The following is a 12,972-nucleotide window of genomic DNA, read 5'->3' on the forward strand; positions in this document are numbered from 1 at the left end:
TCCGAGGGCCGGGAGAACAGGGAAGAAAGCAGCATCCTCACTTCCAGCCTCGGTCCCCAGCGCGCCTGGCTCCTGAGCGCTCCAGGTAGCCCACCTTTGTCCGGGCGCGCAACCAGGTGAGGCAGGAGGGCGGGGCCGGGGGCGGGCCAAGGCCATGCCTTACCTGTCTGACCGGCGGGGCGGGGGCCGAGGGGCTCGGGGCCGAGCGCCTGCGGGAGCCGAGCGCAGCAGAGGGCAGAGTCTCAAGCCAGGACCTCGCGGAGAGGTGCGCGGGCGGCAGGAGGATGTGCCGAGGCTGAGCGGGGCTGGAGGGAAGGGGGAGGGGGACGGGCGGGAGGGAAGGGGGCGGGAACACGGGGAGGGGAGAGGGAGGGGTGGCGGGGAGAGGGCTCCGCTGCCCCCAGCCGAGGGGCAGCCCTGGGCCGAGCCGGGCCCAGCGCGCTCCCGGCCAGCGCGCCCTTGCCAGCTGCGCTCGGCGTTCCGGTCCGGCTCCCCAGAGGCCTAGCCGCCGCCGCCGCCGCGAGGGCGCGGGGCAGACAAAGAAGGTAGACAAAGGCGGGCGCAGCCGGGCGGCCTTGCGGGCACCGGGAGAGGCGGGCCCACTCCTCCCGGTGCAAGAGCCGCCTCGGCGCGGCCTGGAGCGCGTGGGACGGGCGGGGCGCGGGCAGCGGTGGCGCCTCTAGAGCGGCCCGTTCGGGAGCGGGCGACAAAGGGCCGCGGCAGGGGGTCCCTGGCGGACCCCAACAATGGATCGGGGCTGAGCGCTTAGCTGCGGCGAGTCTGGCCGAGCAGGGGCCGGCGGTTCTCCAAAAGGATTATTCCGCCTAGGCTGTCAAATGGGACGGAAGAAACGCCCGGTACGAGGAAGGCGGGACCGCGCACCGCGGGGCTTTTGCAGCTTCGGAAAGTGAGCGGAGTTGGGGGCGAGGTTCTGGGAGGGGTCGCTCTTCCATGTGGGATTCTAGGGGGTCTTTAAAGCTCTATCAGGTGAGACTCGGGCGCACTGACGGCTGCACTAGAGCCCCCTCCCCACTCTCACACCCTGGGAGGGAAGGGGAAAAAGACAGTCCCCCTACCTAACACACACACACACACACACACACACACACACACACAGTCCGCCTGAGGGAAGGGGAAAAAGACAGTCCCCCTACCTAACACACACACACACACACACACACACACACACACACAGTCCGCTTCTCGCCACGCCCCGTCCAAAATAGGTCTGACGCTCCAAAACCCGGTCCAGGCAGGACAAAGCCAGCGCTCGGGGCTGGCTCATTCATCACTCGCAGAGTGCCGACCCTGGGAGTCCAGGAATGCTATGTATGGGTCCCGCGGCCCCCATAACTCACGGCGGGGTCAGTGGGGCCACCAGCACAGCAAAGATCAAAGAGCGGTGGGGCGGGCCGGGTTTGCGCGAAGCATCAGTCTTGCCTGGCCCCCAGAGCTGTCCCAGCGGCTTCCATTTCGACTGTCTTCTTTCTCCAGAGGGTGGCAAATTATGGCTCAGAGGTTTAAGAGCTCCGCTCTGTAGTCAGGCTAGATGCCTGGTCTCCTTTTCTGATGCCATTCCCCTTCTCCTTCAAGTGGCCTAACCTCTCTGAGCTCACCGCTAGCCCTAACTCTCAGGCATCAAGGATTAAGTGCAACGGCTGTGTAAGGAGATAATGTTCCTCAGGTCCTGGCCCCACAGCATATGATCTAGAAAAATTATCAACTATTGTTATTGTAATAGGAATATTATCAGCCTGTGGGGCTCCAGTATGGATTGGGTTATGAGCTGAGCAGAGACATGATCTGATTTGTTGTTTAGTTGGTAAGTCATATTCTACTCTTTTGTGACCCCATGGACTGTATAGCCTGCCAGGCTCCTCTGTCCATGGGATTTCCCAGGCAAGAATACTGGAGCAGGTTGCCATTTCCTTCTCCAGGGGAATCTTCCTGACCCTGGGATTGAACCCGAATTCAATCTGCATTGGTAGGCGGATTCTTTACCGCTGAGCCACCAAGGAAACCCTGCATGATTTGATTCAGGTTTTAACTAACGGGCTCTGATTCCCAAAGTTAAGAATAGACTGCATTTGGCAAGGACAAAAGCAGGGAGACCAGCTGGAAACTGCGGCAGAAAAGAGGCAGTGGTAGCTTGGGCCTGGGAGGACGACAGTGGGCATGATTCCCCCTGTCCAGGATGAAGCTGTGGCCCAGCATTTACTGAACCAGAAGTGAATTATTGGCTCCTCTGGTTCCAATGCTGTTGTGATGGATATTCATCGGTAGGGTGATCTTTTGGATTCTGTTCTCTGGGGCCTCCCAGAGTGATGCTGTGGAGAAAAGTAGATGTTAGGAGAAGTCTGGAATCCTGTCCCATCCAGGTTTTGGTGACTCTGGGCCTCAGTTTCTCCATGTTTGAATGGCCAAAGTGGAAACAACTCAAATACCCATAGCCTGATGAGTGAATAAACAAAATGTGGTATATGCATGTGGTGGAATATTGACCACAGAAAGGAATGAAGTACCAATACATGCCACAGTCTGGATGAACCTTGAATACAGTATGCTATGTGAAACCAACCAGACATAAAAGGCTGTGTATTGTGTGATTTACATAAAATGTTCAGAATAGGCAAATCCATAGAGACAGAAAGTTTTCTAGGGGATGGTTGCCAGGGGTTGGGAGAAGGCGAGAGTAGGAAAGTGGCTGCCAATATGTGTGTGGGTTTTTCTTTTTGGAGCAAAGAAAATGTTCTAGAATTAGATATTGGCAATGGATGCACAATTTTGTGACTATATTAAAAACCACCGAATTGCATGCTTTAAAAAGGATTCTTTATTGAATTATATTTATTATTTATTTAATTATATCTCAGTAAAGCAGTTATTTTTAAAAATTGGCAGTTGAGCTGGATCAAGGTCTCTTACCCTGTGGTCCAGGATGACTTCAGAGGGCCCGGCAACCCCTAAAATGTGAATAACAGTTAGTGTTTCTGTGCACTTCTGTGGATAAAGTTTCAAAGTTCAAGAAGAAATGATCTGTAAGGTCCCCCTGACCAACAAGGGGGTCAATGACACTAGAAAGTCAGCAGAACCTTGGGGAGGAAATGGCATGGGGGCTCTGCCCTCGTTGATGATATATTGGAGGCTGTCCAGTGTTACTGGGGTAGTAAGGCCAGGGCTGTGACCTGAGTCTGAGGCCAGCAGTGGACCCCAGGATCTGGGGCAGCTGTATAGGTCCGGCCTCACATCAGAAGGCCAGATGAGCAGGGAGAGGTGCTGATTTCAGCTGTAGCCCCTTATCTTTAGGCATATTGGGCCATGAGGATGTACGTTCCCCTTCAGGGCATTTGGGGGGGGGGTTTCCTGCTGCCTGGGGAAATGGAAATAGCAAGAGGGGCACAGCTATGAATGTTTTGGATGGGGTTTTGAAAGGTGTGATAGCTGGTCCAGAGTGTTTGCTCTAGGGGCTTAGGTGGTGTGTGTGTGTGTCAACCTTAATATCATCATCATCACAGCCATTAATTGGGTATTTACATGCCAGACATTGTATACTTTGTGTCTTTACAAACATTATCACACGTATTCCTTGCTCAACTCTATGCAATTGGTGCTACCACGATCCCATTTTACAGATGAAGACATTGAGATTCATCTGGTTAAGGGGCAGTGGTAGGGAGAGAAGCAGCAGCCTCTCACAGCAGGGTGTGAAGGGCACCGTGGGGAGTGGATTCTGCAGCTCTTGCTTGTTTGTGAAAGCAGCTCTTCTCTGCACACCACCACCTAGAGCCCGCCCACTGAAAAGCAAAGAGGTCTTTGCTCTTCATCCAGACTCAATAAGGACTCATGTCAGGCAAGTGTCAGTGAGTCACTATCCACCATCATTTCATTCCTTCAGATTCTTTCATTCGCTCATTGGACACACATTCATTTAGAACCTGGATCTGGCCAGGCATTGGGGAGGTGCTGAACCCAGAGAATGAATGAGGCTGGGCCTCTGCTCAGGGGGTGTCCCAGCTGGCTGGGTTCCTGAGCATTGCGGTGAATCCCACGGTCAGCACTGTCCACTGGTGACAGTGGGATTGTCACCAGGCTAAACTTGGCTGACTTTCTTGTGGCTCCTCCCGCCTTCCTGTGTCTGGTGTCCTGGGAACCTTAGGCAGGGATGGGATGGATGCTATGTCCTGTGATCATCCTGGGAACAAAAGGAAATATCTTAGGGGTCTGGACACTTCATTTCTTGTTGTTACACCCTGTTCATTCATTGTGTGTTGTTCAGTGAACCCCAGGAATCTTCCTTTGTCTGTGCAGTCTTGGCAAAATTCTTACATCTCATCTTCTCTCAGTTTCAATTTAAATGTCTCTAGGGACTGAGTTTCTTTCTGTTCCTATTGAAGACCCTCAGGAACCTGCTGCAGTTAGCAAATAAGCTCTTTCTCCTCCTAAACATCTACCCTTCCTTCCCAGGTACCCTCCTACATATTGTTGTTATGGTGAAGAATATGCAAATAACTTTGAAAAACAGACTCCCAGCAAATGGGTATTCAAAAATGTAATAAATTAACTCCATAATGTAATCTAGGTCCCATGACCATCCATCATGCTGATGTGATTACGATACGAAAAATCAGATGCCGTGTGGACAGAAGTGACAGATGACTCTCACAGAACTCTCTCATGGTCCCATGCTGATTCAGCCCCCTGCCCCTGCCTATCCCCAGCTTCTTGGCCCCTTTGGAACCCAAGGTCATCAGAGGTTTAGGGAACATCTGTCCAGCCTGTTCATTTCACAAATGAGATGGAGGCCTTTTGGGGGGTGGAGTCAGATTAGTTTGATCCCTCCTCATCTGTCTCCTAGCCCCCCGTCCTCTGTTAATCGCTAGCTCTGAATCCAAAGCCCCAAACAGGTATTTTTATCCAGTTTCTAGTTGACAAGGTAGGTACCCCAGGGTCAGACAAAGCTGTTTGGACCTCAGTGTCCTCACTGGAAAAATGTGAGTTTTGGGGTGTTTGTCTACCAAGGTTTCTCTGAAGTTCTTCAGCTGTGTGTGGCAGGAGACCTCTGAGTGGCTTGCACTATGTCTTCTTAGGGCAGGGGGCTGGAGCTTAGGGTCAATGGAAGGAACACTGGCATGAGTCCCCAGGTCACTTGCATTGTGCCTTGGAGGCTACTCCGAAACAGTAACTGGGCTCTGAGCTTCTGCTACCTAGAGCTCCATCCTAAGGGACTTTTCACAAGGAATTGCCCCCTTAAGACTGCCACTTTCTGTTACCAATGAAAATGCTGCATGAGCAACCTCCAGGGAGGGGCAAAGAGGGACACTCATTTCCCCCAGTTTCCCAAGCATCCACAGTGATTAAGTCTCAAGGAGCCAGGGGACACCTGCCTACAAACAAGTGAGCTGCTCAGCTGGCTCCATGTGGAAATGGTCCTCTCCTATGTGATGTGGGCAGGGTCTCCAGATCTTGGGAAGGATTGCTGTGCTGCCAGGCACATCCATTTCTAAATTAAATCCTTCATTCTATTGGGTTAAACATTGCAATTTTATGAAATGCAGACTTTCCCTAAGCAATTAGGGTGGTTGCAATTCCCATACTTTCTTTGGCATCAGCCCCCTGGGAGCTTGTTAAAGGGCCAGTGCCCTATTGTGCACCCCGACTGATCTCACAGGTCTGGGAAGCCCAGGTTCCAAGTGTTTAACGGGCTCCCCGGGGATTTTGATGCAGATTTCCTGGGACTGCTTCTGAGAAATGCTCTGTTGGCATTTTTGGCTTAATGGGCCAGGTTACTTATTCTCTCCCCCATCACCACTGCCATATGAAGTGTGTGAATGCAGGTTTGAAAGCATCTGGGGTGAAAGGGGTGCAGGTTGCTGATACTAAGCAGTAAACAGTAAACTTTCTTGGCTAGATCTGTGTACCAACAGATGGGCATGATTTCTAACAAGCTTTTGTGTCCCTGGAGGTCAGAGACAAGATCCCCAGATTTCTGTCCCTGGTCTGTTGTCTATACTCCACAGCCACTACCCTGACCTTAGTTTTTCCACCTGTAAAATAAAGGAGTTGAAAATAAGTTGAAGCCCTGGAGTTAGAATAGAAGTCAGAACTGGGTTTGTATTCCAGCTGTGTGATTTGGGCAAATTAGGAAACATCTCTGAGTCAGTTTTACCATCTATGAAGTAGGACTGTAAAATGGAGGCTTGGCTGTTATTGTTAATGAAAAAATTAAAGAAATCAATACTTGAAACATAGTGGGTGTTCATGTTAGGAATTATTTTTAATATTAATATTATTTCTCAGGATCCTCTCAGCCCTTCCAGAGTCCATGCCTCTGGGGAACATTCGGGCTATAAATTGAAGTGGCAGAAGACATCTGTGTCCACACCCTCCGCCAGTAGCTGTGTAACTCGGGCGGGTTACTTCACCCCTCTGACCCTTGTTTGGCTCATCTGTAAAACGGGGACAATAATAGCAACTGTTGCAGTGGAATTGTTTTGAAAATTTAGTGAGCTGGTTCACGGACACACTTAGCTCAGTCTCTGGCACTTGGCTTGTTCTTGTGCTTTGTGTACATGCTCAGTCGTGTTCGACTCTTTGAGACCCCATCCCATGGATTGTAGCCTGCCAGGCTCCTCTGTCCATGGGCTTATCCAGGCAAGAACATTGGAGTGAGTTGCCATTTCCTCCTGCAGTGGATCTTCCTCACCCAGGGATGGAACCCCTGTCTCCTGCGTCTCCAGCACGGGCAGGCGGATTCTTTACCGCTGAGCCACCTGGGAAACGGCTCTATAAATGTCAGCTGTTGTTACGATGCATATCCCGGGAGGTTTTTTCTTCTTGGGAGGTAAAGACTGGCTGCATTTAGGCTCCAGATGACGGTGGGAACGGGGACGTCCCAGGTGCTCGCCGGCCCTCCCCTATCCCCGCCCCGGAGCCGGCGGATTCACTTTCGGTTGGGCAGCTGAGATTCCGGGGATGGTGACTTTGGAGCTAGCGGTAGATGTCGCTGTCCAGAGTGCCCGTCTGTGACCTACAGTGGCTCTCACCAGCAACACCTACCCGCCCTCGTCCTTTACGTCCTAAAGCGAGAGAAATGCCCTGAGGAGGAAAATATGTTGCGATCCGAAGTGGAGACCAAAGTTGTGTGGGGTTTTTTTGCGCTCACCTTTAATTGAAAGGAAGCGGCGTGGCGCAGCATCAGCAGACTTGGGATCATTTTGGCGCCCGGACAGGGCCCACCCCTGTGACAGCCCCTCCCTCCCGCACCCGTGGTTGGCTGAGCGGGGAGTGGGCGTGGCTAGAAGCCGGCGTTAGGACCCGGCGGAGCGCCGCGGACGTCACGGAGCGGCGCCCTGGCCGCGGGTTGAGCGGGAGGCGCGCGGAATTAACCCGATCGGTGGTCTCCCTCGCTGGGGGCCGGGCCCCTAGCCGGGAATCGAGGCCGGAGCCGGTACGGGGAGAGAGGGGAGGGGCGGGATTCTCGCAGGGGAGGAATCTAGCCTCGCAGAGGGTGAAGTCCTAATTCCAGCCTAGTTTCGCTTTCCGCGTGTCCAGTTCTACGTTCCCGGCCCTGCGCATCCAGTTGTTCCCTCTGAGGCCGCTGCCGTGCCCTTTTATGCGGGCACAACTCTGGCCTTTCCTAGCGCCACAAGACTGCAGGCCGAAGCGGCCAGTGCACAGAGGCTGATCGCAGGCGTTAGGCTGCCTCCCAGCTCTAACACCTGCGTGGGGCGGGGGTGGTGGGGGGCGCTTTCCCAGCTGCTCTGGTTCTATGAGAAGGGACGGGCAGCCCTACCGGGTTTCCCTCCCAGGTCGAGGGGAGGGGTCGTGGGAGTGGGCGGGCCCTGCGGCTGCCTGGGCCTCTGGAACTAGCTCCTGCCCCACCCCCCAGGTGTCTGGAAGGATGACCACGCTCACGCGACAGGACCTCAACTTTGGTCAAGGTAGGGAGGCTGGACCTGGGGCAGGGGGCGAGGGAGGGCCAGGGCTAGCGGGCTCCCCCGCCCTCCACGAGCGCACCGGGTTCTGTCCCCCTCTCAGTGGTGGCCGATGTGCTCTGCGAGTTCCTGGAGGTGGCGGTGCACCTGATCCTCTACGTGCGTGAGGTCTACCCGGTGGGCATCTTCCAGAAGCGTAAGAAGTACAACGTGCCTGTCCAGGTGAGCCCCCACAGCCAGGTTGGGTGCACTGGGTCACCGCCGAATCACAGAGCGGATGGAGAGGGGATTTTTAACTCTCTTCCACCTTCAGGCTCAGCGCCCTCATTCCTCAGCGGCCTGACCTTGCCTTCTAGTTCACAGAAGCAGCTAATAGCTCCACAACCTCCCATCCCTCACTGCCATGGCATCTCCTTCCCTCCTCTCTGAACTGGGAATTCCCCTTGCCAGAAGTTAGGGACCAGCTCCTCTGATTAGAGTCCCCCTGCCCCGCCATCTTTGATTTTTAAAGGTCTCCTGAAGCTGATGAATGGTTAGTTTGGAGGGGATTCCTATAAACTCAGGCACCTTCTCTCTCCTCTCGTTTACCCTAATTGTAACAGTTTGTTTTAGGTTAAAAGGCACAGGAAGCAGTAAATACATGTGACTATATCATCAGCCTCTAGAAGTTCTTGCCCCTTAGAAAGCACTCAGTAAATATTAGAACAAATGACTGAACACTCTGAGATGGCAATGGCACCCAACTCCAGTACTTTTGCCTAGAAAATCCCACGGACGGAGGAGCCTGGTAGGCTGCAGTCCATGGGGTCGCTAGAGTAGGACACAACTGAGCGACTTCACTTTCACTTTTCACTTTCATGCATTGAAGAGGGAAATGGCAACCCACTCCAGTGTTCTTGCCTGGAGAATCCCAGGGACGGGGAAGCCTGGTGGGCTGCCGTCTATGGGGTCGCACAGAGTCGGACACGACTGAAGCGACTTAGCAGCAGCAGTAGCAGTGACTGAACACTGGAAGGTGGTGGAAGCTTAAAAGATATGGGTGGGGGTGGGGAACAAAAAACAACAAAAAGATATATAGGGAGAATGAAAAACAAGAATCAGCACTGACTGAGTACCCACTGCGTAGCATGCTTCCCTGGTGGCTCAGTGGTAAAGAATCCACCTGCCAATGCAGGAGATCGGGGTTCAATCCCTGGGTCCAGAAAATCCCCGGAGAAGGAAATGGGAACCCACTCCAATATTCTTGCTTGGAGAAGTGCATGGATAGAGGATCCTGGTGGGCTCCAGCCCATGGGGTTGCAAGAGTCAGACCCAACTTAACAACTAAACAACACTGTATACTAGGTACTTGTCTCACTTAATCCTCCCTTTTTCTTTTTAAATGAGATCTTCCACAGATGAAGTAAGCAAAGAGGAGTTAAGCCTGAGGCCACTCAGGTCCTTAGTTCCAGATTCTTAATGTTTGAAATGGATTAAATTCCTGAATCCCTTCTCTGGAAAAATGCCCGTATACCCAAACCTCCACAATTTAGAGACATCTTAGACTCTGGAGGAGCTCAGTGGCCTCGCATTAGGAACTCCTAATGCTGTATTAAATGCTGATGTTGGGACTGAATTCTTAGGATCTTCTAACTTCTTCCCCTCTGTGGATAGTTCAGTTCTTAGCCTCATGCTGGGTAGTCTGTTTCTTAGCGGGGAGCCCTAGGGAAGAGCTGGGCCTTTCTCCAAAGGCAGGCAGGGCCTTGGGCAGCTGGAGAGGGTGTCAGGGGTCCCCCCATCAGTGCTGCAACCTCACCAGCCATCGTGGGGGTTGTGTGTAGATGTCCTGTCACCCGGAGCTGAACCAGTATATCCAGGACACATTGCACTGCGTCAAGCCACTCCTGGAGAAGGTGAGAACACCAGGCCCCCAGCCTACCCTGCCTCCAGTGCCCCTCCATGCTCCAGGATGGGGCAATGCTGGGACACTTTCGGGTCCATATGACTAATAACACCCAGAAGCCTATTCCCTGCTCTCTGGAGACCACCCTTGCCCAGGGACAGGCCCCAGGGCATGTGGGTATGTTCAAGGCATGCTGGGCCTGGAGCCTTGGTTCCTGGAATTCGCTGAGTGGGACCTGCCTTGAGGGTTTTGGGTCGTTCTCCCAAGTTCCTTTCTCTCCCTCTGCCCCAAGTTCTGTCTGGGCTTGGCCCTTCAGGGATTCCTCCCTCTATCTGTTCTGCTCCCTGAGACATCCTAGCATCACAGTGGGACCCAGCATCCTTTCCTCTCCGTGGGTACCACTGGGGTGCCTGCTCAACTTCTCAAACCTCTTTCTGGGATCCCAGGGACTCTGGGCCTGGAAGCTGAGCAGGACTGAGAGTGTCTTTCCCAACCTTCCCTGGGCAGGGAGCAGGTGGCAGGGAGTGGAGTGGGCGGGGGAAAGGGGAGGCAGGGACCCAGCTCTGGAGGAGGGGGTTCTTGTCCTTGCAGAATGACGTGGAGAAAGTGGTGGTAGTAATTTTGGACAAGGAGCACCGCCCAGTGGAGAAATTCGTCTTTGAAATCACCCAGCCCCCGCTGCTGTCCATCAGGTGCGCTGCCTTGCTCCCCATCCACAGGCTCCCTAGCAATACCCCTACTCTAACCCCTTTAAGGCAACCCCTGAATGCCTTGCTAAAGGCCCGCGAGGACACGTGGTGAGGTGTGCCACCCTAATGAGGCCTGTTAGTGGCCGAGGCACAGCTGGCCACCCAGCAGTCTCTGTGGACGTCACACAGGTTACACAGAAATCCCTCCTGTATCACACCTGGAAAATCACGGCATTGGCAAATGGCTGGTCCCAACCTCATTTTATAGATGCAGAAATCAATCAACTGTGTCCTGGTTCTCAGATGATCTTGACCTGGTCACCCAGAGCCAGGACACAGACCCAGTTTCCTGACTTCCCAGTCAAGCATCCAGTCCATAGTCAACTAGAAGTTGACCTTGGGTGGCTGTGTTGGGCTGGTCAGCTGCCAGCTTCCTGTGGTAAGGTCAGGGCACTAGAATCTGTCCCTACTTGCTGTGTGGCCTCAAGCAAGCCCTGTCCCTTCCTGGCCTGGTGTCCTGGTTCTTAGACTGGGTTGCACATTAGAACCACCTACTAGGGTTCCTTATGCTCACCACCAACCGGTTCTGACTTAATTAGCCTGGGATGGGACAAGGCTTTGGTTTTAAACTCCCCAGAGGATTTTAACCATGTGGAATCAAGTAGGCAGGCCCTCAGAAGCGCCAGGCCCTCTACCCCCAGGGCTGCTTCCAGGGTTGATTGCCTGCCAGAGGGAGGGGGGATGCCCATGTGCTGGGAGAACCTCCTCCTCTCTCCTTCCCAGCTCCGACTCCCTGCTGTCTCACGTGGAACAGCTGCTCCGAGCCTTCATCCTGAAGATCAGTGTGTGTGATGCTGTTCTGGACCACAACCCCCCAGGTGTGCTCGTCCCCACCCCTTCCCTGGGCATTTCCATGGCTCCGTGTTGGCCTGTGTCCTTGGGTCCCTGCTTGGCTGCACCAAGCCTCCTCTCTTCCTTCCTGCCTTGTAGAACCCCTCTTAAGAACCCTCCTACTTGAGGAGGCCTCCCTGATTGACTCCACCTGGGGTTAAGTCTCCCTGTTGAGTGTCTTGTCTGAGCACTGGGTTCACACTCTGTGGGGCTGCCGTGCCAGTTAGGCTGTGTGGGAAAAGGCTGTGTCCAGTGGCAGGCATGGGGTGGCCGAGGCTTGACCGAACTCTGGCCTTTTTAGGCTGTACCTTCACTGTCTTAGTGCACACGAGAGAAGCCGCCACTCGCAACATGGAGAAGATCCAGGTCATCAAGGTGAGAGATGGGACTGGTGTAGGATGGTGGGCAGGAGACAGTCGGGAGGCGCTGAGAATCAGAGTTCTGTGTGAGAAGGGGTGTTGCCTTGGCCGGGTACTCATCACACTGCTTATGGCAGCGCCCGGCATCAGTAGCTCTCCTGCATCAGCTCTGTGGTCACCACCTTGTCAGCGCCCCACCTGGGCACTCAGCGCTGAGAGGAGGGGAGCCTTGATCCAGTTTCCAAACTGGTGTTTGGGGCATGTTGAGTCACTGGGGCTCCCAGGCCAGCTCAGATCTACAGACTAGGCCTTTCTGGTGGGGGAACCTGGGACTCTGCACCACAGCAATTCTCTGGTGGCTCTGATGCTTCCTGATGTCTGAGGATGCCAGTTCTGGAAGGGGAGTGGGGAGCAAAGTGAAGATGGGCAATGAGCCAGCCCCCTGCTACCCTTCCCTTGGTCCCCTCCCCAGGACTTCCCCTGGATCCTGGCAGACGAGCAGGATGTCCACATGCACGACCCCCGACTGATACCTCTAAAGACCATGACATCAGACATCTTAAAGGTGAGCCGCTTGGGGCCCCTGTGCTGAGGCCTCACCAGATGGCTTGTGGACAAAGGCTCAGGGGAAACGACAGGGCATGCCTGGCATAAGGCTCCCAATCCTTTCTTCTCTTAACCCCTGGCAGTGGCCACACAGCCCCACCCTGGGCAGAGACCCCATGGGTTCCCCAAAGAAGGTGCCCTGGTTGTCTGTCTGACTATGGTGTCTATTCCTGTCTATCAGATGCAGCTCTACGTAGAAGAGCGGGCGCATAAAAGCAGCTGAGGGTGCACCTGCCCTCCCCAGTACCCCCCAGGAAAGCCACGACTGTCGGACTTTGGGGGCCCAGCCTTGGGCCGTGCTGCAGGGCCACCCTGATTCCAAGTGCTCTTATTGTCTCTGTGTATGGACCACCCCTGCCTCCAGCCCTGCGCTGCTCAGGCCTGGTTGCCTTCGTGGAGGAATCGCTCCCTTCTCCGCCAGGAGGGCAGGGAAGAATGCTGGGACCTCAGTTTCTCAGCCTTCTGGGATTTGGCCGGCCAATGCTGTCTGTCTCAAACACTGTGCTGTGAGTTGTTTCAATAAAGCGCTCCCAGGGCTGAGCCGCACTGTCACTATCTGGAGGGAAGGGGCTGCTTCTCTGCCCAAGTGCCAAGGACCTTGTAGCCCCACC

The 12,972-nt window shown here is 54.1% G+C and overlaps 2 protein-coding genes across 5 annotated transcripts in view; one reads left to right on the forward strand and one right to left on the reverse strand.

Moving 5' to 3' along the window:
• The window catches only part of DRAXIN (dorsal inhibitory axon guidance protein), a 32,279-nt gene extending 31,963 nt beyond the window's left edge, over window positions 1-316 (reverse strand). The window contains exon 1 of the mRNA XM_027564903.1: window positions 164-316. The gene's annotated coding sequence lies outside the window, so the exon portion shown is untranslated. The remainder of the gene's footprint in view (window positions 1-163) is intronic.
• Window positions 317-437: 121 nt separating this feature from the next.
• On the forward strand, window positions 438-12,901 carry MAD2L2 (mitotic arrest deficient 2 like 2). Of its 4 annotated transcripts, none has more exons than XM_027564906.1 (9): window positions 438-545; window positions 7,889-7,940; window positions 8,038-8,156; window positions 9,755-9,826; window positions 10,408-10,508; window positions 11,289-11,383; window positions 11,698-11,771; window positions 12,228-12,320; window positions 12,543-12,901. In XM_027564906.1, exons 2-9 carry the CDS (start codon window positions 7,901-7,903, stop codon window positions 12,582-12,584), a joined length of 636 nt encoding a protein of 211 aa, XP_027420707.1. In that variant the 5' UTR covers window positions 438-545; window positions 7,889-7,900; the 3' UTR covers window positions 12,585-12,901. The 4 variants fall into 4 exon arrangements, with proteins under 4 accessions (XP_027420707.1, XP_027420708.1, XP_027420706.1 ...); XM_027564907.1 differs by lacking the exon at window positions 438-545 and adding an exon at window positions 883-907; XM_027564905.1 differs by lacking the exon at window positions 438-545 and adding an exon at window positions 7,327-7,447.
• Window positions 12,902-12,972: the final 71 nt, after the last annotated feature.

Source organism: Bos indicus x Bos taurus, chromosome 16 (genome assembly GCF_003369695.1).
Source record: "Bos indicus x Bos taurus breed Angus x Brahman F1 hybrid chromosome 16, Bos_hybrid_MaternalHap_v2.0, whole genome shotgun sequence".
In the NCBI taxonomy this organism is placed as follows: Eukaryota; Metazoa; Chordata; class Mammalia; order Artiodactyla; family Bovidae; genus Bos; species Bos indicus x Bos taurus.

Bases quoted from the DNA above. Each gene is read 5' to 3' on its own strand.
- MAD2L2 (XM_027564906.1), top strand. From the start codon at position 7,901: ATGACCACGCTCACGCGACAGGACCTCAACTTTGGTCAAG. The intron at 9,827-10,407 runs GTGAGAACACCA...TTGTCCTTGCAG, and splicing joins TCAAGCCACTCCTGGAGAAG to AATGACGTGGAGAAAGTGGT. The intron at 10,509-11,288 runs GTGCGCTGCCTT...TCTCCTTCCCAG, and splicing joins CCCCCGCTGCTGTCCATCAG to CTCCGACTCCCTGCTGTCTC.